Below are 24,765 nucleotides of genomic sequence, written 5' to 3'. Positions count from 1 at the left end.
AAAAACGTGCAGTGGGGCAGAGTCTAAAACAGAAAGGCGAATACTTCAGTTGGAACCTTTTGTCAGAAGTTATATCCTAAGAGTATGAATGAACGGTTTCATTCCAAAATGTAAACCAGCATTTCATTTCCAGATTGTAATTAGCATTAGGTTTAAACTACATTGTACAACTAGAGCATGAGATCTAGGCCATCATGCAACATTGAGGAAGCATTAACATTTCAAAGCAGCCTTCTTTCATTTGAGATATATACACCTTTCAAAAGATCCAATAGACTAATCAAAAAAAGAGCATAGGATCTCTTTTCAGTACCCCATCCAACGTTTTGGCCCTCAACTAATACCACCATTGCTTTTGTGGACCCTTGGTGCATCCAAATTGTTTGTCTTCTTTGCCTGCCAGGAGTTACAATTTAATCGCTCTAAAGTATTTTAGTTTGTCCCAGGGACAGCAACAGGACTATAGAAGTCCCAACTTTTTCTTTCTTTGCATTTCTTCTCATTTTTATGTTCCATTTGACTCTGCCCAGGATCTGAATTAGTTGAAAGCCTGAAATGCAATATTTCTATTATTTGATCGCGTTTTCACCTGCAGGTTTTTAATTAGATTAGATTAGATTACTTACAGTGTGGAAACAGGCCCTTCGGCCCAACAAGTCTACACCGACCCACCAAAGCGCAACCCACCCAGACCCATGCCCGTACATTTACCCCTTCACCTAACACTACACGCAATTTAACTTGGCCAATTCACCTGACCTGCACATTTTTGGACTGCGGGAGGAAACCGGAGCACCCGGAGGAAACCCACGAAGACACGGGGAGAAAGTGCAAACTCCACACAGAGAGTCACCTGAGGCGGGAATTGAACTCGGGTCTCTGGCGCTGTGAGGCAGCAGTGCTAACCACTGTGCCACTGTGCCGCCCACAGTTTATCCAGTTTTGTATATTAACAGTAACATTTAGTAGAAAACATAATCAGATCAAATTCCCATTAAGTACGCAGTAACATTCATCAGATTAACATCATTCAGCCAAAAAGAAACAAGGATCAAGTATTCCCTTAATGAACTTCATTAGGAAGTAGGGTAATTAATTGCTGCCAGAAAAGTCAAAAGTTTCTCTTTGTCATTATTCTGACTGGAAATATTCGAAGGAGAGTTCTGAAAGCTTATTTTTCTGGAAAGAACATAGAGTTTTGTTTGCTTTGTTCAGACCCTATCAAATTGGAATGTAGATGCAGGCTTTCCATCAATCACATATGCATACACAAGTTCAATTGTTAGACTTTTCACATAAGGATGATTGATAGTGTTGGGATCCCAAACACCTTTTAAATGTTAAGAGATGAACACCCAAGATATAAATAAAATTTGCATTCTGAAAGCATCTGCACTCAGACTGTTGTATCATTAGAATGATATCCAGCCACATGATTGTGTTAAGCAATATATTCCAAATGGAAACATTTTGTTGATTTGCAGGAAAATATATGTTTATCTGATTTAAATTCAATGTAGTTTCCACCATATCCACTGGAATTTAAAATTCAATGATTAATATAATCTCAATTTAAAACCAATGCTTCTCAGATCAAATGAGTCGCTTGTTTTCACTGATATTTTGCCTTTTCTGTCTTTTGTGCAATGAGGAAATATTATATTCATAAAATTTATAAGTATTTAGGTAATTGTGAAATATGCAGCTGACAAAAGATTTTTTTGACTCAATTAATTCATTTATTCATGTGTGCTGTGCCCAAAAGTAACTCCTTGACTCATTGTCTGATAATTTGGAGCTGTTGACAGTTTTTGTTAGCGGTGCTTGCTTTCCATTCTTAGGGGCAGAACAATGAATCATCTCCCAAGTTTACCTCTGCATAATGGAAATCAAACCTGTGCTGTGGGCATCAGTCTGAATGACATGGGAGGCATCAAACCAAATGAACCAACCAATCCCATTCCGAGTTGTCGTGACAACATGCATTCTTACATTTCATGGAACTATGGGCAGTGATGGCAGAGATGCCAACTTTCTTTCCACCACATGTCTGACCAGGACTTTCTCCCACTCTTACTTCCATACCACTGGTATGTGTCGGGAGATCAATGATAAAACACACTGTTTGGACACATTATGACCAGACCTTTCTTGGCTAAGTCTTGGATTGGGACTCAAAGCCAGAGCTTCTGGCTCAGAGAAAAGGGTGTCCCCCCCCATTCCACTGCAACGCCTCAAATAGATCTTTTCAATTAAGACAGTTTGATTCATCACAAAGAATACAAAGTTTGCTATTTTTGTAACTCCTTTACAACCCTAGGATTTCTTACAGCTTTTCATAGATGGTGAATTACATTTTGAAGTTTGATCACTGGCACATTGATTAAAATAATGCCCACCGAAAAATAAAGTAATCCAAGACCTCAATGTATGGAGCACATATATTCTGCGTATAAACATCCCCCACTGCTTCAACCAGTTTGCTTTTGAAATAAAGGCAAATTAGTAAATCTGGAATTACTTTAAGTCATTAATCCAATAGTAGACATGACATGTTTTAAGGAAAACATCCTGTTCAGTTTTATTTTTAAGATCTAAATACATTGCCAGTAGCTTCTCCAATAATAAAATACAAACAGGAAGAAGTGGGTTGAAAAAAATCTGCCTGAGACAGATCTGCCTGACTTGATTCTATTTTTAAAAATTTGTGCGCCAAGATTATCAGATATGATCCATAAACCCAAGCTGACTTGAAATTAGTTCAATGCCAGAAAATTCATCTAAACATAAAATGACACTTTGTCCCACAATCATTTGTTCTCCTTGTAAATGTTACATATTTGGCAAAAGTTGGGAACTGGTATTAGTTCCATAACATTTGGATGACAATGCTAATACATGTGTCAAGAATATTGACTGTTAATATTTTTAATAAACCCTTGCTCATTTTGAAGTTAGATGCTACGTGTTAGGACAAGCACAGCCTCAGTGATATATTTTAAGTCGTGGATAAGAATTCTAAAAGTCTGACATTGCACTATGGAAATCCTTATTCCTGAAGAAGGGCTTATGCCTGAAACGTCGATTCTCCTGTTCCTTTGATGCTGCCTGACTTGCTATGCTTTTCCAGCAACACATTTTTAAACTATGGAAATCCACCAAAGAGGTCCAAAAAAAAGTTTGCATTCAGGTGATCTTTAAGAGCCAAACACTAATTGTAACACAAACACTGACAATGACATGCTCAAATGTGATATGCAGTGATGTTATGCATCACTTACTGTCTCCACAGAACCAAATACACATACAATAATTTTCAAAATGCAAAACCTTCCAAAATCTTAGCTGAGGTGCAAAGTTATCATTGAATTCTGTGGAAACATTGTGTACAGGTTTTACAAGAGGAAAGGAGGCAGACTTACAATGGCAATAAGGCCAAACTCTACATCTTCAAGAATTAGATAGATTTCAGTGGCATGGCATCCCACACTGAATTCATTCAATCTGGACTGCTGCCATCCCAGGATCCATGTGCCATAAATACAACTCTGCACTCTACCTCAAATGTTATTTGCAGATAGCAAGAGGAAATAATATGGGTAGACCTTAGCCACTCAAAATCAATGGCTCAACATCAGACATCTTTCTTATTTGAGCAGTTTAATACTATTAGAACCCAAATAGGTATTGCATATTCATTTTGCCTGGATGTCTTTATTCAAAAGACAATGTTGATGAAGGACTGAAAGACACTGCCTCCAAATTTTTCAGATGAATGAGGTGAAATTTAATGCTCATCCACATGGCACATTCGATGGCAGAGAATATGGTGGGTAAGGGACCCTGATAAGATTTGTGGGTGAAAGGCCAACTCCACTACCAATGGAGGCTCGTGTTGGGCAATGAATACCTACTTAAGGATTACATTCCACAACCATTTACCAATATGCAGTGAAGAAGGGATTTGCCAGGTAGGAAGCTCAACAAATAAACCTGTATGGGGTTGCTAGTCAGGAGATCCCCTATTTAAAAGCATTCAGTTCCTGATTGAGGGACCGGGCACAGAAAAGTGGGGGTGTGCCCCTTTTAAAGTTACTGCCCTCATCACTCCCCAACCACCCTTGCTGCCAACTGCTCTTCCCATGACCCTTTTGGCATCACTTAACCTGCTTCCATTAGTAGCCTCATGAATGAAGTACTGGCAGCAGCCATGCACTCCAACATGGTGCCACAATTAATAAAACTACCAACCCAGAATCTTTGAAGGCCCAGTTATGACCTGACCATTCTCTGAATGGCACTTAGTTTGGTGTTCTGTAAAGGAGACATAGCAGGACTCTTGCTGGCTCTCCTGTCAGTGAGTGGGACCCCCATTATATACCAACCTTTAGATTTTCGTTAATAACAAACATCAACAAACAATGAATTTTTTGGTATTTTGAGAGGATAAATAATAATAATAATAATAATAATAACAACAAAATTGAGGTATTGTTTATTTCTGTTAATGTCTTTGAAAATATAGAATGATTTGGAGTCTTTCAATTTATCTTGAGTTACGTACCTCAAATCGGAATGGTGTGGCACATGAATAACAAAGAAAGTCACAGAAACACACAATGCCACATTATTTAAAATTCCTATCTTTTGCACGGACTGTTGTGTGCTTTTGTGATTTTACCTTATCAATTTGACCTTCAGCCAGCCCTCATTAATCATATCTGTCTTCCTTTACCTGACGGTACTGAAGGCTGCTGTTCTTGGCTTTCCTTCTCAGCAGCAGCTGTAGAAGAGCTCTGCGGAGGCACTTTGACAGGTGTTGTCTCTTCAGGTGTCTCGAATGCTCCCTCGGAGTCTGAACTCCTGAAACAAAATGAATACATTCTGTGAGAAGGCCATTCAATTCCATAAAGATTCTAGCCCCATTAGTTCCGCTCCTCTTTCCCTAAACTAACACAAGAACTTGCCTTGCTCCAGTTATTTTCTGCACAAACTGGAGGCTATAGTCTCCTCCACCACACACAGCAGACCATGTCCATCGAGCCCATTGTACTGGAGAGAGAATATGCGACCGACTAAAAGCCATTTCTTCCCTAATTCTATCTACACTGTGATTTAGTTCAAAATAGGCAAAAAACTGAAAAATTCCTGTTTAATTTACAGAATGCAAGTCACTGCAGGCAGGGCATCCTTTATGCTTCCAGCAACTGACGTTCTTTCACAAGTTCTTTGTATGGCATAAAGTAGACTCGATTCTATTAATTGTTCTCCGTTCACAGCGTGAACCCACTGCTGGCAGCATATACGCTGGTGCAGAAGGACTTCAGTGTTGTGTCTGACGGCATCAATTACTTGACTGACCAGATCCTATGCTGTGATTTTCACTGAATTTCAATCAGATCCGAAACCCCATTCCTGCTTTCACAGCACCACTGCCTGGAGCCTACCATTAGCGTGGAGGTATTCTGTTAGCAGACTCACACACACTTTCAAAGAGATCCTCTGGCACTGTGCACCAGCACAACCCCTTCATACTATTGTACTAAACCTCTGTCATTGCGTGTCTTCATGGCTGTTTCCAGGATAAGAATGGAGATGATAAATTAACACTTCACTCTCTCAAAGCTTCTCTTTTCAGCAGGTTATTTTTTTAATTGATCAGAACAGTAGGAAATTGTGATGGAGAAAATGAACTTTACATTTCAGCGGTAAGCAACAAATTAATATTTGGGCAGCCTGAAATTGATAATGGAAGGTGATTGCAACATTGTGGCACCGGGATGCATCAATCAATATCTATGTTAATTGTATTCCACAGACTGGTCCACAATACGTACGACTTTTCATAAAGGACCAGCATTTTGATAGACCAGGGTTTCACCCTGTAAAATATTACCTATGATCAGTAGAGGACTAGGCCATTCAGCCCCTCAAGTTTGTATAGCATTCAATTAGGTCAATGCTGCCTAACCTGGTCGCCACCCTTCATATGTCATGAATCAGCGACAGGCGTGTGTGAAACAGTAGTGAGTGGCTTTAATGTCACAATGCAAATGGGGGCTTAATTCAAACTATTATTTATCATCTGTCCCAAGCAAGAAATCAACAACTGTTATACAGAAGTTACAGAAGTCAGACTGTGACTATACTTATCAGATTATAATGAAAATCTGTGGATGTTGGAAATCTGAAACAAAAACAGATTGCCAGAGAAACTCAGTAGGTCTGGCAGCATCTGTGGAGAGAGAAAAGCAGAGTTAACATTGAGTCCAGGAACCTGTTCTGAACAAAGAGTCACTGGACTTGAAACATTACTTCTGTTTCTCACTACAGATACTGCTAGAGTTTCTCCAGCACCTTTTGCTCTTATCAGTTGAACGACCATTTCCTCAATGAGACAAGAAAACTAGTCCATTGTTTGTTCTTTCTCTCACTTGCCTCAAAATAACAACATATTCAAATCTGCAAGATCTCTCATTGAAAACAGGACCAACCTTCAAAAAGGAGAACAGCTTGATGGCCCTGATCTTGGGGACCCCAGTGACAGTGGGGATGCCAACTGAAACACTAGGTTTTGTTTGATTGATATTTGGCAGTTACTGGAAAAACAGTTCAGGTACAAGAGTGACAGACAGCATTGCAAGGCTGACAATGTGGGTTGGAAGTGCAATTGTGGCAAACTGTGACAGAGTTGCAACCTTTATCTTTATAGATCTGTTGAAATGAACCATTGAAAGGAATAGTGCTATAAGAATAAAGGGAGAGATTTCAAGAAGTTGGTCATGAGACAAAGATCCAATTGTTGCCAGGATGCTGTGTTTGGAAATTTCAGGCAACAGAAAAGCAAAAGTCAGAGCATGTAAGAGCACAATATAAACACATTTGTTAATTATCTTTCTCTCGAGTGTCTCCAAAAATACCAATTCTGACAAAGAAAGACAATTCACAAGAAGAAATTCTGGAGCACGCTGTCAGAACACTTCCTTGAACGGATTTCACCACTCTCTGAAAGCATCTGAAGCAGGTTCATTTCACAGAACACGTGGGTTACAAATCTTATTTGAAGCTGTTCTTCTAGCTCTGGCAGTGAGTGTATTATTCGTCATTGCTCATGCTTTAAATTCTCAAATCCATGTTCAAGATTTTGGGCATTTAGTTTATTAATATTGCACCTATTTTGTATCATGTGACTAATATATTAACCTGCTCACCGCATCTTTCGTGAGCATCAATATGCTGTTGGACAACATTGCATTAGATCATGATTCCACAGACTTCAAAACACCAGCCCTCAAAAGGGAAGAAATTCTGATGCATTTTTCTGAATTTAAGATGCTACCCAGTATCCATGATAGCTTCAGTTGAAAGTCAGGCCAGAGATAGTTCTTGCATTTGACCAGGGAGGAAGTCTGTTCTGATTCATACTAGGAAAAGTTCTTGCTTAAACCTAGGGTGGCATCCACCTCCAGTTTCCTTTCTCTCAAACATAAATGTATTCTGAGACACTAGAATCTCTAACATCTTCACATTGTAGTGACAGCTGTTCAAAAATATAATCTCCTTAATGTGGTTCTGAGTTTTGAGGCTTGATATAATTTAGTTAACTGTGAGAGTAAAAATTCTATTTCATATGTTGTCACTGTATCATTTCGGGGGATAGGGTGGTGGTGAAATCCAGCCAAAGCAAATCAGAGATTCTATGATTCTAACCACTGCAACCAGATGGTTCTTATACATCATACATCCCTATGCATCAATGATCTTCCATTTGATGTTGAAATGGAAGCAGTTCTGATATCGACCTACTGTTAATCAAATTTCACAGCAATCTTATAACTCCATTCAAAACCACTTAGTTTGTAAACTGCCATTTTAGACTTGAGAGCTACTCAAACATGATGCAACAGTAAAAGAAACCCACAATCATATTATTGCAGCCTCTTATACACTACTCAACTCTCATTGACCTTGGACTCATTTTCTTTGCCAAACTGACAAATCTTGTAGACAAGAGAAAATAGTAAAATCTTGAATAATGGTGACCCAAGATTCAGAGGAAATAAAGATACAATTTTTCTGTTAATGTATTATGAAGCAAAATGCAAACTTATGACTCCATGGGGAAATTAACCTTTTTTTAAAAAAGTAGAACAGTTCTAAAACACTGTTGTAAAAGTTACTGGTCATCAGTGAGAAGTTTCTGTGCATGCACATCATTTCACAATATTGGAAGACCAGCCCAATTTCTGGATTTGAAAATGAACCCGAAACTACAATGGTTCAGTAACTTTTGCACCAAGTACTGTCATGTTTAAATAATAATATGAATTCTACATTAAGAGTAATTTATATGGAAGCTTTATTTAATGCTAAAACTGACTAAATACAAACCTGAAACTTTGTGATCTTTTCCCTTTTGACAAGTTTATGGACCTACTGCCTATTTGTAGCAGGGAGACTCTCCCTGCACATTACCCTCTGCTCAGTTTATGCTTTCATTTTATGGATGAACAAATAGCTGCCTCAGCGATGGCTACCGGTTGTCCTTAAAATCAGCCTCATTTCTGGCTTGGTCCCAAGTCATTTCTTCCCACAAAGACCACAGCAAATTGAAATACAATGTGACTCATGGTCAATTAGGTGCTTTGCATATCGCAACAGCGCATGCACGTGTTTCAATATCAGTGGATTTTTAGGACCTGGATGTCATTGCAACATTGGGATTCCAATGTAGGAATGAAAACCCAGCCATCAGCACGGTCTCAATGTCTGCAGATATTGCTGTTAATTCAGGAAGGCAATACATTTATTCACTAATGTCATCCACTGGAAATCAGAGACTGTCAGCATTTCATGACAGTGGAACTTTTATTACTGGGAAACAGCTGACAGGACACTTTTCATGTTCAATTATTCAAGCAGACTATCTTAACAGCAAGCTGTCCACTTCCTTAAAAAATACTCATGGTATATTACACTACAAACACAAGCTCACCTTTTCAATTAGATCAATGATCACATCAAATCCAAAGTTATAACAATTGATATGCTGCAAAAGATTATGACACACTAATAATCAAAGGAGCACGGCATCAGATTTTAGGACTGGGTTAAGACTGCTTTGCTTGTACACAATTAAAATATGTTGTAGCAAGAAATTTGGGAAGTTAAGCTAGTAATCTGGATAAGAAAGCATATACCCAAGTAAAGCAAACTTCAATAATTAAATTAAGAAATTGATCTACAGTTTCCTTTATCCAAGAATAGATTACTTTTGATCTAAAACATTTCTTAAATACTCAATTATAATAGCAGCTTTCTAATATGCAAACTCTTAATGTGTTTATGATTTATATTATCATGTGAGCAATTGGGGGAGTAAGAATTTTATTTTCTTCATTGTCAAAACATGGCTTCGGGGGCTAATTATTAGACTACTCAAGTCAAACCCAATCTGAACATTTGTGATCAGATTTTCCTGTAAGATGTGCAGTTGTCTCCTGTAAATGTACAATCTTTTGCTTGCATGTTGACAAAATGGAAATGTGCTAAATCACAGGAGTAGAATTTCACAACAGTCTTGAAAATGCACAGACTGCCACGATTTGACCTGTGTTTAGAATAAGTTGGATGAAAAGCTTATGTTGAAAGATCAATTAATAGTTACTGAACAGAAATATTAATTAATTCTTGCTGCATCAGAATTAGATTAGATTAGATTAGATTAGATTACAGTGTGGAAACAGGCCCTTTGGCCCAACAAGTCCACACCGACCCGCCGAAGCGAAACCCACCCATACCCCTACATTTACCCCTTACCTAACACTATGGGCAATTCAGTATGGCCAATTCACCTGACCCTGCACATCTTTTGGACTGTGGGAGGAAACCGGAGCACCCGGAGGAAACCCACGCAGACACGGGGAGAACGTGCAAACTCCACACAGTCAGTCGCCTGAGGCGGGAATTGAACCCGGGTCTCTGGCGCTGTGAGGCAGCAGTGCTAACCACTGTGCCACCGTGCCGCCCACAATTGATATACCATTTAGAAAAAGAATAGAAAAACATCAAAACCACAGCGTGAGAAATTGTGTTATCAACATTTGTGCATGGACCATTAGAACTACTAGTCTGGAACAAACATGGTAACAATTTGTTTGAAAGTGAATCGCTCACTACAGAGGCAGCAGCATAGAGATAATGTCACTGGAATAGTAATTCAGACGCCCAAGCTAATCACAAAGACTCAAATTCCATCAAGATATTTGGTAGGATTTAAATTTAGAAATATGGAATTAAAAGCTCCCCTCATACAACCATAAAACCAATATTGATGGTCATCTGGTTTACTAATTTTCTTTAGGGATGTTCACTAATGTCCTGACCAAGTCTGGTCCACATATGACTCTTCCAGACCAACTCATTGCAAAGTTGAAAAAAAAGGCATGAAATCAGACAGACCACCTGGCATCGGCCTAGGCATTGAAAATAACAACAGCAAACCCAGTTCTGTCGAAAGTCCTCCTTACTGATTTTGGGAACAAGTGGAGGCTGGTGACAAAACTGGGACAGCTGTCCCACAGAATTGGCAAGCCTGACAGTTCTTTTCATCAAAATCAGACAATGTCGAAGTTATTCTGATTGGGGACTTCAAACTCCATCACCTAATGGCTCAGGTAACATCACTAGTTTGCTAAAGAATATAGCTGATAAACTGTGCCTATGGCAATTAGTGAGAACACCAATGAGAGGGAGAAATATACTCGACCTCTCCTCGGCCAACCTACCTGCAGTTTACAGATGCATCTGTTTATGACAGTATCTGAAGGAATGATTACTGTACATTCCTCGTGGAGCAAAGTCCTATCTTCACATTGAAGATGCCTTCACGTGTTGTGTGACACCATAATTGCGTTAAATTGGATAGATTTCAAGCAGATCGAACAACTCAAAACTGGGCATTAATGAGGTGTCGTGGGCCGTCGGCCGTCAACAATAGCAGAATTTTATTCATTCATTTGTGGTCTGATCTATCCCACATTATCTCAAGCCAGGGGATCGAGTTTGGTTCAGTGAAGATTGTTGGACAGCATGGCAGGAGTAGCATCAGGCAAGCCCAATAAAGGTGTTAAACTGATGAAGCTACAACACAGGACAAAGTGCCAAATGTTGGAAGCATCATATGGTGGACAGAGCTGGATGATCCCACAAACAATGGACCAGACTTTAGCTCTGCAGTCCTGCCATACTCAGTCATGAATGGTAATGAACAATTCAAATACAAAGAGGAGGAAATAGAGGTAGCTCTTCCTCAATGATAAATAAGTCCAGCACATCTTTATGAATGAGGAGTCTAAAGCATTTGCTCAGTTAGCAGGCTCAGGTTGCCCTTTATAAGGAAGGTAATAAGATCTGCAAAATTTAATTATCAATGCAGAGGAGGTTAAATGCTGATCATTCACATCTGGTCTGACCATCTGTATAAATCTACACAGATGTTACATTGCAAAGCAGAACTACTGCTGAGCAAGAGGAGTTTTAATTTGAGTTATATTTTATTCATTCCAAACTGAATTAGATCAATGTAGACAGCAGTTTATGTCTTTGGCATTTTGCAAAAAAAGTACTTTTCTTTGTCCGTTTGAAATAGAGATGGTTAAATAGTAATATTTGGAACTTGCTGTACAACTGCTTTATGGAGCAACTGTAATCAGGTCTGTAATGGACATTGAGAGATTGATGCTTGAATGAGTAGAGAGATCTCAAAGGAAGTTATAGAGATAGGAAAGTACTAGCCAAACAGATGAGTCAATCACAACCATGCTGGCATTTCAATTTGCTGAAACACTATGTTATATGAATGTTCTTCTGTAGGCATTATCCCTAAACTGGATTTAAGTGGATCTGGGAAATGTTATACATTTTGCATTTTTTTGACCTCTCCCAGTGTTGCAGGTGGTGATGGTGCGACAAAACCCACAGCATAAAGGAAGGCATATCTCCTCATTTTTAAAACTAAAATGAAGAGAACAAATCCATTGTTTCCTTCTAAAAGTAATGGTGAACAGTAATTGTGAGGGAACTGATGTCATTGACACCAATGGCCATTTCACATTGCACATGGTGTTAAAACCACCTTCATTAGCAGTATTATACAACCAATGCGGCTGCTTCCAGCATGATTGCTGATTCCCCATCTCAGCTGTACATCCCCCTCCACCCATCATTATCCACAAATGTACTTGAGGTCATTAGGCATCTCAGGGTAGCAACTAGAAGTTACAGCTTCCTGATCCTATCTTAATGAAGCCAAGAACCAATTTGCTGGGCTTACTGATCACTTAATGGAACTAATTTCAAGGCCTTTACCACTCTCATATGGTATGACACTATCTTGAACTTGCAGTTATTAGAGGTCATTAACAATATGCTGGTTTCTTTAATCCATACTAATGCATTTTTGGGATTCAAAATTCAAGTAGTTTCAATGGCTTTCTAACAAATGCTGAACAAAGTATCAATAAGAGCTCAAAAGATAAATCAGGAATCTAGATATTTATAGGAAGGCAGAGAGGTTGACAGTCAAAACAAAAATGGGCAGAAGACATAGGGATGTCCTGTCAGTTTTAACAGTAGGATCACATTTGAAGCTTAAGGCTTTTCTCCCACTTGGCAGTCGACCAGAAGGACAGCTTTATCAGCAAATGAGAAAACTCACAAATGACAGGACAGTTCCCAGCATTCAGGTGGTGATGGGAGAAAAAGAATTGGCACTTGGATGGGGAAAAGTTGGCACTCCAATGTGGTCTGCAGTCAGGAAAGCTGGGAGGAGTCTGAAGTTGGGGGCCAGGTTGAGTTGGAGGACATACTGCTCCTTCTGGCCACAGTGCTGAGAAAGCCACTTATCTTGGAGAGTGCCTCAGTTTCCAGCTCTCTCGTCCTGTGGGAGCCTAACTCAGCAAGCGTTAATTCCAAATCAGGGTCCCATATGGACCTGTTTTTCCAAGGACATGGCACCATGATATTCACCAGTGTAACAATCAAATTGGGTACTTGTGTGGCTATTTGGGAATCACTGTGTGGCACCTTGCTTTTTATCTCTGCACCCCCAAACTCTCCGCCATCTTGGGGAATTAACATCTAGGCTGATGTCTTTATATGCAAGAATGGGTTAATTTAGTTGCAGGAGAAATGAGAGAAGAAATGGGGAAAGAGAAAACTTTATACTGCACATTTTACAACCTCAAGGTATTCAATACATATTATATCCAATGGAGTACTTTATGAAATGTAATCATGTTGAGATATGTAGCAGTCAATTTTAGCCAAGGCATGGGCAGAAATCTGTCTTTCTTGATTTGAGCCAAGGATATCTTGTACTCTCACCTAAGAGAACCTACACAGTCGTACATTAATATTTCATCAAAAAAGATGGTTCACAAATAGTTGTTTGGTAGTAGAAAACTTGAGTTTTGCTGAACAAAGACACATTTTATTGAAACTTTTTACTTTTTGCTCATCAGGACAATTTGCAAGAATAGAAATAAAGAGAAAATCCAACATTTCCACTTAATGAGGGAAGAATGTGGATTGGTTGGCAAGTGGACTCTGCTTGCTAGAGGTATTGCCATGGAGAATGCATGGCTCACTGCATCCATCTATGTACAAGTATGTACGACACACAAAAGTGATATTCCTTTACGTACTCTCCTATCTATGACTGATTCTGCACAACACGAGCTGGCCAAACATTTGGCTAAATTTGCGCAAGTTTTTCACTTACAGTGAAGAATTCTTTCGTACTTGTGCAAATTTTGTTGGACTTGCATCTCAATAGCAGTGCAGCATCCATGTTTTTGTTTGACATTGCTAGTCCATCCAACAATATACCACTCAAAGAAGCAAAACGTATCTGCACTGCGGAATTATATCATAGTGATCTAGACCTGTCACAATTAAGAGAATCATAAATTATTGAACTTGTGAACTCAACATCTTACGTAGCTTGGTTCAGTTTCAACAACGTGATTTCTGGTCAAAAATGGTTTTTCCACAGAATTTCCACTTGGCCCAGCTCTTGCAAACATTTGTGTTGGATTTCATGAGAAATTTGCATTGGACAGAATGCTACCTAACTCTTATCCCTTGCATTTTTCCAATATCTTGGTGATATGTTTACTACATTTGAATCCACAGCTACATACAAGAAGTTCGTTACGTATCTTAGTGGGCTCCAAACTGTGCTCAAAATCATGCTTAAAATGTATCAGTACCCTTTCCTTGTTGTCCTATGTGAAAAACCAGTGAAGTGATTCACTGTGGCTTTATACTGCAAACCTACCCTTTCTGATCATTATACATATTGGGATTCTTAGAGTTCCACATGTCATAAGACTGGCTGTTTCATGCTACTAATCTGCAGTAGCAACGTGTGGTGTTTGCCACTAACACGATGCTACTGTCAAGTCAAAAGGATGCTCTGTTAATCATCTAAAAAAGTTAATTGTTATATGAATTTGACTGCCTCAGTGATGCCAGGAAGAGAGGCCATTTGTCCCAAAGACCGACAGATCATATGAAATATCGTATGCATTTGATTGGCTGGTGTCACGGTATCTCAGGGGTTAGCACTGCTGCCTCACAGCCCTAAAGACCTGGGTTTAATTCCAGACTTGAGTGACTGTCTATGTGGTGGGCCTCTACTGGTTGATCTGGTTTCTTCCCAAATTCTAAAGATGTGCAGCTTTGGTAGATTGACCATGCTAAATTGCCCTGTAATGTATAGGCTAGGTGGGTTAGCACTGGCAAATGGGGAGTTGAAGGGATAGACCAGGGGGCTGGGTGTGGATGGGATGCTCTTCAGAGGGTTGGTGCACACAATGGGCTGAATGACCTTATCCCACATGTAGGGAGCCTATGGTTCTACGGCAACAAGCACGGTATGCTCAACCGCCCTGTACTTGCACAAAACGCAACAGTGTTAAACATTACATGTGATTCTGCAACTGGACAACATTTGCTGGATAATTTTGAATGTGCAAAATTATCTCCCGTTGAGGATTGTCAATCAGACTGGCAGTATGGAGAACCTACATATACTGGAAGGTGCATATATTAATATAAAGAATCCTGCTGTGGTTCTGTTCGCCGAGCTGGAAGTTTTTGTTGCAAATGTTTCGTCCCCTGTCTAGGTGACATCCTCAGTGCTTGGGAGCCTCCTGTGAAGCCCAAGCACTGAGGATGTCACCTAGACAGGGGACGAAACGTTTGCAACAAAAACTTCCAGCTCGGCGAACAGAACCACAGCAACGAGCACCCGAGCTACAAATCTTCTCACAAACTTTGAACACCTACGGGCGAGAGACGCTACGACAAGCCAGGAAATGGGAATCCTGCGCTAACCACCTAAGCGCCACATATAAAGGATCCTGTTATTTCAAAAGGAAAGTACATTTGCATGCACTTCACCTATTCCAGTGCAACAAAACTGATGGCAGCCATTAGCTCATTCACTACCTGGAGTAATTACCCAACAAATCAAAGTCAAACCTGCCTGTTTGAAGTCTAAACAAAGCCTGGCAGTTACTTGTCAATCCTCATTAGCAGCATTCTCTAAAGCACTGTCTCAACCAGTCAGAGCCAGATTACAAAAATAATTCATTATTTCCTCTCATAAATGTTGATTTTCATCTTTACTGGTATTCTTGTGAATTGACCCAAAGAAAAGCTTCAACAAAAATGTCTTTTCTTCAGCAACATATATGATTCCTGTTACACTGTCGTGTTTCCCTCAAAATAAACTAGAAAATTAACAAACAGTGTTTTTTTGCTGGAAAACAAACAGCGTGAACACGATCAGTAAGAAGCAGCCAGTTCAAAATGTGCTGGACTTCCTTGAAAGGAGTTCCAATTTTGCATTTTGATGATAGCGTCATTTGCAATTTAAATCTATCCAAATGATGACTATCATCATTTTAAAAAGAATGATTACGAAGCTACTGCCGGATCTCTGCCAATCTTTCTTCTTTAGACCCAAATAACTAAGCAGATTGTACAGAGTTGAGCTCTGCCATCAACCTACAGGCTGACCTGTTTCCTAGGCAGCAGATGGTGCAGGGATAAATTCTGCAAACCCCTCATCACACCTCATGGATATTCTTATCAAATACAGCACAAGGAGATGTTGGATTGACTGGGTTGTGTGAGATAATATGCTTATTTATTTTTAAATGTGAATGAAATGAATCTGCATAATAAGATCTCTGCCTATTTAGACATTTTAATGTACTTGTATACAAAACTAAAACGTAAACCTTTAAAGATTTCTATTAATGTAGAAAACAACATTTTTTAGACAGGTTTAACTGGATGGAATTTATTTATGTCTTATTTATAATTTTGAGCAGCTGCCTGTTCTGACACGTTCATGACTAAAATTTTTATTACCACAGAAACCTTCAGCCATCAAAGTCTCACTTTCAATTTGCTGTATTTACTTACTCACAGGATGAGGCCATCGTTGGCTAGGCCAGCACTTACTGTCCATCCTTAATTGCCCAGAGGGCAGTTAAGAGTCAACCACAATTTCATCTATATTTTGTTTTAATTTAGTCCTACACCTTAATAGTAAATTGAAAGACAGATTTGGGGTTTGTAGAGAATTTAAAAAGTCAACCACAGCCCCCATTTCACAAATTCTAGAAAAGAATTTCAGCATAAACAATACTCAAGTCACACATCACCTCAGTATCTGCAATTCTCATTAAGTTAAGCATCACACATTTTGAAGCTGTAACCTAAGATTTCTGCCACTTTCAACATCTGTAAACCCCTCAAAGGACAGGGTTCACATGAAGAAGACATACGTACAGAGAGTTATGAAATGGGATTAAAACATGCTAGAAGACCTTCTGACATAAAACAGAATGCTATGAGATACTCAGAAATACTACTTCATCTAAAAGTGCATCAGATAAAATCTTGAAAGTAGACTCAATGAGCTCTGAAACATGTATGTTAAAGAGGACATTTTCTTGTGAGCGAAATCAGTTATTATTGGATTTTAGGCAGTAGGATATGGTCACCAAAAAAAAGTCTGTGTAGTTAATGTGCAGCTTTCTTTTAAAGATATATTAATCCGCGTACAAACATTGCCAGTCATTTTGTACTGAAGTCTTCATTATGCCAAACCCAGTATATGACAGTGTCACTGAAAGCAGAATCTGATATCAGACTGTTTGCCAGCAGATATCATTATTTTTTGGGAGTTAAAGAAGGGGCAATCTGATGAAGCATGAAACAACATTTAACTTGTGTTACTAACTTTAATCAAATTAGCACAATCCATAAAAAACGTTAACCTTTCCTATCTCTCACCTTCAGGCCTCCTAACACATTCATCATTCCCCTCATTCATTTTGTTAAAGCTTTTGGAATAGCGATTACCCCCTGATGTGTCCGATATTAGGGTCCCTTCAAACAACAGTCTTTTGATTTGATTAGGGGCTTCTTGGGCTTTGTCAAAATATAATCCTTCAGAACAAGGTTTAACCCTTTAGCCTGAGCTTCATTCTTCAGACATTAAAAAAAAGCATCGACTAAACTTCAATTCTCTCTGAACAATGCCACTGAATCAATCATTGTCAAAGTAAAATATCACAAGAATCTATTCATTCATGACTATTTGCAACAACCTTTGATTGGATTTTTGAATGTAGTCTCTTCTACCTTAAAATATTATAACACACCTAAATTTGTATCAAAATTGTATCTATTTGAGAAATAAAATTATGATAATCTAGTTGAATTAATAACTGGTGCTTGCTACTGCATCTCCTGACATCATACAAAATAGCATTTCTCTTCTTGGCTTTATCACCAAATATATTTTAAAATTATCTGATTAAAACATGAGCCACAAGGTAGAACAAAACTAAGGTCCATTTTTAGTGTAGTTAAATAGGAGTAAAGAATGGTTATATGTTGGTGAACGTGGAAATGGTTTGTGTCACTCATATTGTTTTATCACAAGAGTTCAGCATTTAATCTTCTCAAGAAAAGAATGCCTTGTTGGCATTTATGTTTGGAATGTATGTAGTTTGGATTATAGGAGAGCAATTATCTTTGCAGTGGCACATGTTTTTTGTGAACAAAAGCAGCTCAATCATCCCAAAGACTGAATCATATATCTGCAATTCTGTAAACGCAGCATAAATAATAATCGCCAGGCATTAAAACTCTTTAATGAGGATTTTATTTGTTTAAGGCATAATAAACATTAGGCAAGGCTTAGCCTGGGAACAGACATTATGCTCAACCCCCACTTTCCCAGTGGACCTATTGAATAGAAAAATGTCGCCATCTCTATTTGCATCACAGCAGGGTATAGTAAACTACAGCTCGGGACACGTCTGGTCTCGAACTACATCTAATATGCAGTGCTAATGAAACAAAATAAAATAAGATAATTCTATGAGTAAATTGTGTGTTTGCAACTATCTATTTGGATTAAATGACTTCGATTTCCTTTAAGTGACAAGAGTAAAGCAATATCCACCGCACAAAGGAAAGCAAGAATCACAATGAAGCAATTAATCCTTCAACTCTACACCAATGAAACGGTCACACAGCAAGTTAAAAATAACCAAAAACAGGAAAAAAGAAAGAAATCACTGTTTCGGAAATAGTCTAGAAACTGATTTACAAATTCAAAGTCATGTGCAAAAAGAATAGAACATTCCCTATCGAATTAGCTCTTCATTTTTCTAGTTCCTATGACTGGAATAGAAGGAGTTAAATCCAGAAATTTGTCCCGCATGCCTTTTTTTTTGCCAGTTTCTCTTTGCCCGAACCCAGAGTTAAAATTCGTACAAGTACCTGGACACTCTGTAACATTCCAGCAACAAATGTCATGAGTGCCTCCCACAAACCCACTCCAACAAAAGTTTACTTGATGCAAAAAAAGAGCAAAAACATATCATAGAATCAGATCCCATCACAAATTCAACAATCAGCCCCCAACCCAACTGATATTTTGGAAATGCTCCCATCAATGAGGACAAATGTTACTGAAGTAGTTGGCGATTCATTTAATTTACTGCACAAGAGGAAATATTTTGGGTCTTTGTCCAGCAGCTCCAACTTTATAATTAATGTCCTACAAACAAAACTGCTAACTGCTATTAATAAGGTCCTCCAATCTTAGTTTTAATTTCTCTAACTTGCATTTTATCTTTGTGAAAGTGAGGTGCATGAAATGCAGCATTATGTGAAAATGATTCGACACAATGATGATCCATCTGCATCCAATTCATCCCTTATGCACTTCTTCCTAGTTGCATTAAACTAAAGTTTTGGGAAAGTGAGCAGTTTAGTAATCGCTCAGGTTTTATCAAAAAATGATATGAAATAAATTTAAAACTGATTAATTTACCCAAGAAGTTCCCACTAATCCTTTTACAGTAACTCAATAGCAGTCAGGCTTGCAGTCAGGCTTGCAGACCAGGAGAATCCTCGTTCCAATGTCTCGTCTTAGATGTTGATTTGATTTCATTTGCAATTTTTACTGGGGTGCTACAACATGTATTCCTTTGACTTTGGGGAGGGAAATTCAAACAGAATTCCTGTTTCCCACAACTATCCATTGAATTTTACTGGAGTTAAAGAAATTGAGTTTTCAGTGAATACAGGATCAACCGAGTCTGTGATATAAGACTGTAATACAGAGAAGCAGCAGCAGACTGTTTGGCCAATAGCATATACTCCACTATTTAATGAGATCATGTGTGCTCTTGGTCATCCTCAAATCTCTTTTCTGATTTTTCACTATTATCCTTGATTCCCTTACTGATTAACCATGAATATACGTAATGACACATCCTCCACAGACCTCTGATTCACAGACCATAGATTCACGACTTTCTAACAGAAGTAGTTCTTCCTGATCTCTGTCCTAACTGGGTGGTCTCTTACTCTGAGATTATGCCTTTACTCCTGGACTCTCTTGCCAGGGGAAATGACCTCTCCACATCTTCCCCTTTTTGGCCTGTAAAAGTCTTGTCAGTTTCAATAATGTTGTCTCTCATTCTTTTAAACTCCAATCAGCACAGACCTAATCTACTCAACCTCTCCTTCCTAACATAATCCATCCACATTTGATATCAACAGGCCAAAACGGTTGACAGTATTCTAGATGTTACTTGACTAGTGGCTTTCAGCAAACCTCCCTGTTTGTATACACCATTCCCTTTGAAATAAAAGCTAACAATCCATTTGCTTTCCCTATTATCTAGCATTTTGTGATTTATACATGAGGTTTCCTAAATCCCACAGCTTTCTCCCAAGTCAATCTACCTACATTATCCCTTTGATAGCAATGATGCTGCTGCCATACCAGTACTAATTAAGGCTCACTTTGTAGAGGCATCGGAGTGCAATAATGACCCATTGATAGAATGCCAATAACAACATCAATACCTCACAGGAAGAGGCAGAGAGAAGAAAACAAAAAAAAAATGCAACGAGTTGGAATGATGGACCTAGTCCCGATATGCCATTAAGTACTCAATTTAATCAAAGTTTAGGGCATTTGTGGTCAGGCCTCGGCACCCATTTGTCCCCCTACAGTAGTTCCTGTGACCTGGAGAGAATGTGAAATATGGAAATAAAGATAATTCGCTTGAACAACAACATTCTTAAAACAGTTTGAAGGAACAAACTATCTAATCTCAAGGCACAAAAAGAATGCTCCATCCAGTAATGCAAGCTTAAAAATCATTCACCTTTACAATCAAATCCCCATGTAAGGCAAAAATGAATGGCAGGTCCACTAACCTTGTGATTCATAAACATTCCAGTTTCAATTTTAATCAGTGCAGGGTGCTAAAAAAAATCACACATTAGCTAAAACCATTTTTTTTTCAATAAAGCAGTATTTGCTCTTTGATTTGCAATCAAAATCAAAATTTGCACAACACCAGCAGATGGCAGAAGTTTCAATAGCCATTAGCCAAATCTTTCATCTAATTTTCTTACTTTCGAGGATTATGTTGTTAAAGATTTTTAAATTATAGTCTGCTTTTTGGTCTCTGCGATAACATGGAACTATTTCATTCTTTACATGAACATCTCAAAACAAAGTCAATCATTGAAGTAAAAGCAGCCATTCCCTTCAATCTGCACTCTTTACAAAACCTTATGCTAAGCAACCAACATTTCCCTGGAAGCCATATTGCCAAAAATGATCTCAAGACAAAAACCTTAACAAGCATTTGAATTGTCCCCACAATTGTGACAATGACAATAACAATACTTTGCCTGGTGGAGTCACACTGCTATGATACCCTGATGTTGTAATGAACTGTCTAATTTCCATTCGTGATTCTTGCCAATTTTGTTAATTTATTTACTCCTTCCTCATGCACTTTTCAAAATTATGTTACCATGACTGAGACTTTAGTAGATAGCAGTGAGTTTTCAGAAGATATGTAGCTCAGGTTGAGGTTCTGGATGTAAGTTTGCTCGCCAAGCTGGAAGGTTTGTTTTCAGATGTTTCGTCACCATACTAGGTGACATCACCAGTGAGCCTCTGGTGAAGCATCGGTGGTATGGCCCACTTTTTATTTATGTGTTTAGGTTTCCTTGGGTTGGGGACGTCATTTCCTGTTCTTTTTCTCAGGGGGTGGAAAATGGAATCCAAGTCAATGTGTTTTTTAATTGAGTTCTGGGTTGGATTGCCATGCTTCTAGGAATTTCTGCACGTGTCTCTGCTTGGCGTGTCCTAGGATGGATGTGCTGTCCCAGTCGAAGTGGTGTCTTTCCTCATCCATATGTAAAGATACTAGTGAGAGTGGGCCATGTCTTTTTGTGGCTAGTTGATGTTCATGTAACCCGGTGGCTAGTTTTCTGCCCGTTTGTCAAATGTAGTGTTTGTTTCAATTCTTGCAAGGTATTTAGTAAATGACATTAGTTTTGTTTGTTATCTGTATAGGGTCTTTCAAGCTCATTAGCTGCTGTTTTAGTGTGTTGGTGGGTTTGTGGGCTACTATGATGCCAAGAGGTTGTAGTAGTCTGGCAGTCATTTCAGAGAGGTCTTTGATGGAGGGGAGAGCGGCAAGGGTTTCTAGGCACGTTTTGTCTGCTTGTTTGGGTTTGTTGCTGAGAAATCTGTGCACTGTGTTCATTGGGAACCTATTCTTTTTGAATACACTGTATAGGTGATTTTCCTTTGCTCTTCGTAGTTCCTCTACGCTGCAGTGTGTGGTGGCTCATTGAAATAATGTTCCACTGCAGCTCAGTTTGTGGGTGTTGGGATGATTGCTTCTTGTTGCATACAGTTCTGGTCACCACATTACCAAAAGGATGTGGGTACTTTGGAAAAGGTGTAGAGGAGGTTCACTAGGATGTTGCCTGGTCTGGAGGGTACTAGCTATAAAGAGAGGTTGAGTAGATTAGGATTATTTTCATTAGAAAGACAGATTGAGGGAGGACCTATTTGGAGGTCTACAAAATCATGAGAGGTATAGTCAGGGTGGATAGCAAGAAGCTTTTTCCCCAGAACGGGGGAGTCAATTACTAGGGGTCTCAAGTTCAAAGTGAAAGGGGAAGTGTGTAATGGAAAGTTCTTTACGCAGAGGGTGGTCGGTGCCTGGAAAGCGTTGCCAGTGGAGATGGCAGAGGTGGGCATGATAGCGTAATTTAAGATGTATCTAGACCGATATGTGAATGGGCAGGGAACAAAGGGATACAGATTAAGGGCGGCACGGTGGCACAGTGGTTAGCACTGATGCCTCACAGCGCCAGAGACCCGGGTTCAATTCCCACCTCAGGCGACTGACTGTGTGGAGTTTGCACATTCTCCCCGTGTCTGCGTGGGTTTCCTCCGGGTGCTCCGGTTTCCTCCCACAGTCACAAAGATGTTCAGGTCAGGTGAATTGGCCATGCTAAATTGCCCGTAGTGTTAGGTAAGGGGTAAATGTAGGGGTATGGGTGGGTTACGCTTCGGCGGATCGGTGTGGACTTGTTGGGCCGAAGGGCCTGTTTCCACACTGTAATGTAATGCAATCTAATCTAATCTAATCTAAAAAGATCCTTAGAAAAATGTGACAGGTTTAGATAGAGGATCTGAATCAGCACAAAGTTGGAGGGCTGAAGGGCCTGTTCCTGTGCTGTAGCTTTCTTTGTTAGCTTGCTCTCTCTGCATGGATGCTGTCTGATGCACTATGATCTCCAACATTTGTTGTTTTCAGTACATATTCCAGTATCTACTATAATTTGCTCCTAAATTGATTCAGTTTTTCTTTGTTATGACAGTAAGTGAATGTCTGAGAAATCCTTCATTCAGCAATGGTTTTCTTACTGGGTATGACTCACACTTGCTATGTATGATGTCACTAAAGCAGGTGGGATTTCTCCCAGAAATTTCAGGTATGAAGGCACAATGCTAAAGTTTCTGGAATTATTTTGTTGCATACAACTATTTCCCTTCTATTATAAATCCATAACATTTTTTCACTGGTACAATCATTACACTGAATCTTCACATCAAGCAATGAAATATTTAAGTGCTCCCCATAGTTCTCATTAATTCACTTCACTGGAAAATACAGAGGCACAAGTATTGGATTGAGTTGAACAGAGTATTATTGGTCCATATTGCTACAAGCACAGTCATTACATCATAGGTCACAAAAGTCAGCGTGATTTGAAGTCTTTATGTTCAGTACAAAGGACTCTGAATAATTCGAGCAAAAAAAGGTTATCCTTCAGGAAAATGCTATTTATTCAAAAGAAAAATGAGCCTGCTCAGAGCTGATCATTAATGATATCTCTAATGGTGTTTTTAAATAGGCTTTGTATGCATTTGAGCAAATTTGCCAATCGAAAAGATCATTATGCAAGGCTTAATTCTGTATGGAGGTAATCAGTTGTTCTATTGTCTCAGTTCATAAATATAGCACAAGTGCCCATGTAAGACAAAAGAGAAGAAAAATTGTCCTGAAAAGGGTTAGTGTCACTAATTGGAGGAGCATTAGTGGACTGGAGTCAGCATACTTTGCCTCAGAAAGCACTAGTAGTGTATTCACTCATTAGTTACAAGCAGCCTCAAGGGGTGGTTTTGTTAGCTAGTGTTTTTTTCACTTATTGCTGCAATAAAGAAAAAGATATAGCTTCAAAATGGCAAAACACCACACAAATAATCTTTTCTGTCATCATACTCACCAAGATTGGAAGTCAGTCATCACCTGCTCAACATAAAGCCCAGAAGAAGATAATGACGTTTCCATATTTATTTCAGATTTCAAGTCACCCATTGAACTAACAGCTGCTTCTAGCTGTGCTTCTGCTGCATGTGTGGCAGCATCAGGATCTTAAACAGGCAGCTTGTGGATTTTCAGTTAACTTTATGTAGATTGCAACTTAGCACATGTGAATGTATAGAGAAAAGAAAATTGTACGGATGTTATTCAAGGCCTTTTGAGATGTTCTATTTGGTGCATATTCAGCTGATTCTAGCTTTGCAGTGCAGTAAAGCTGAGCATTTAGTCAGTACTGCAACTACTAAAGAAAAGCAGGGACTTGATTCTAAATAATCCTTTTCAAAAACCACCACTGAAGGGCAGTGTCCCCTGCTCTTCAAGAGCAAATAAGAGAATCCACCGGCATCAATGTGCAGCTCCACAAAAGAATAGGACACATCTCTCAGAGATACCATTATGGCAATTAAGCATTTTTAAACCAAAGCATCACTAAATCACCCTCAGATCA

At 39.0% G+C, this 24,765-nt stretch overlaps 1 protein-coding gene across 11 annotated transcripts in view; it reads right to left on the bottom strand.

The window, feature by feature from the left end:
* Positions 1-24,765, bottom strand: part of LOC122547955 (uncharacterized) — a 281,415-nt gene that overhangs the window by 93,990 nt on the left and 162,660 nt on the right. For all 11 annotated transcript variants that reach the window (XM_087998904.1, XM_087998907.1, XM_087998903.1 and 8 more), the window contains one exon: positions 4,736-4,863. In XM_087998904.1, coding sequence (XP_087855030.1) covers positions 4,736-4,863 — 128 coding nt within the window. The remainder of the gene's footprint in view (positions 1-4,735; positions 4,864-24,765) is intronic.

The sequence above is a fragment of the Chiloscyllium plagiosum genome, unplaced genomic scaffold (assembly GCF_037043375.1).
Source record: "Chiloscyllium plagiosum isolate Xiang-an unplaced genomic scaffold, Cpla_swu_hap1 HiC_scaffold_22, whole genome shotgun sequence".
Lineage (NCBI taxonomy): Eukaryota > Metazoa > Chordata > Chondrichthyes > Orectolobiformes > Hemiscylliidae > Chiloscyllium > Chiloscyllium plagiosum.
The sequence above is the reverse complement of the archived record's forward strand: the minus strand, read 5'-3'. Positions and strand labels throughout refer to the sequence as shown.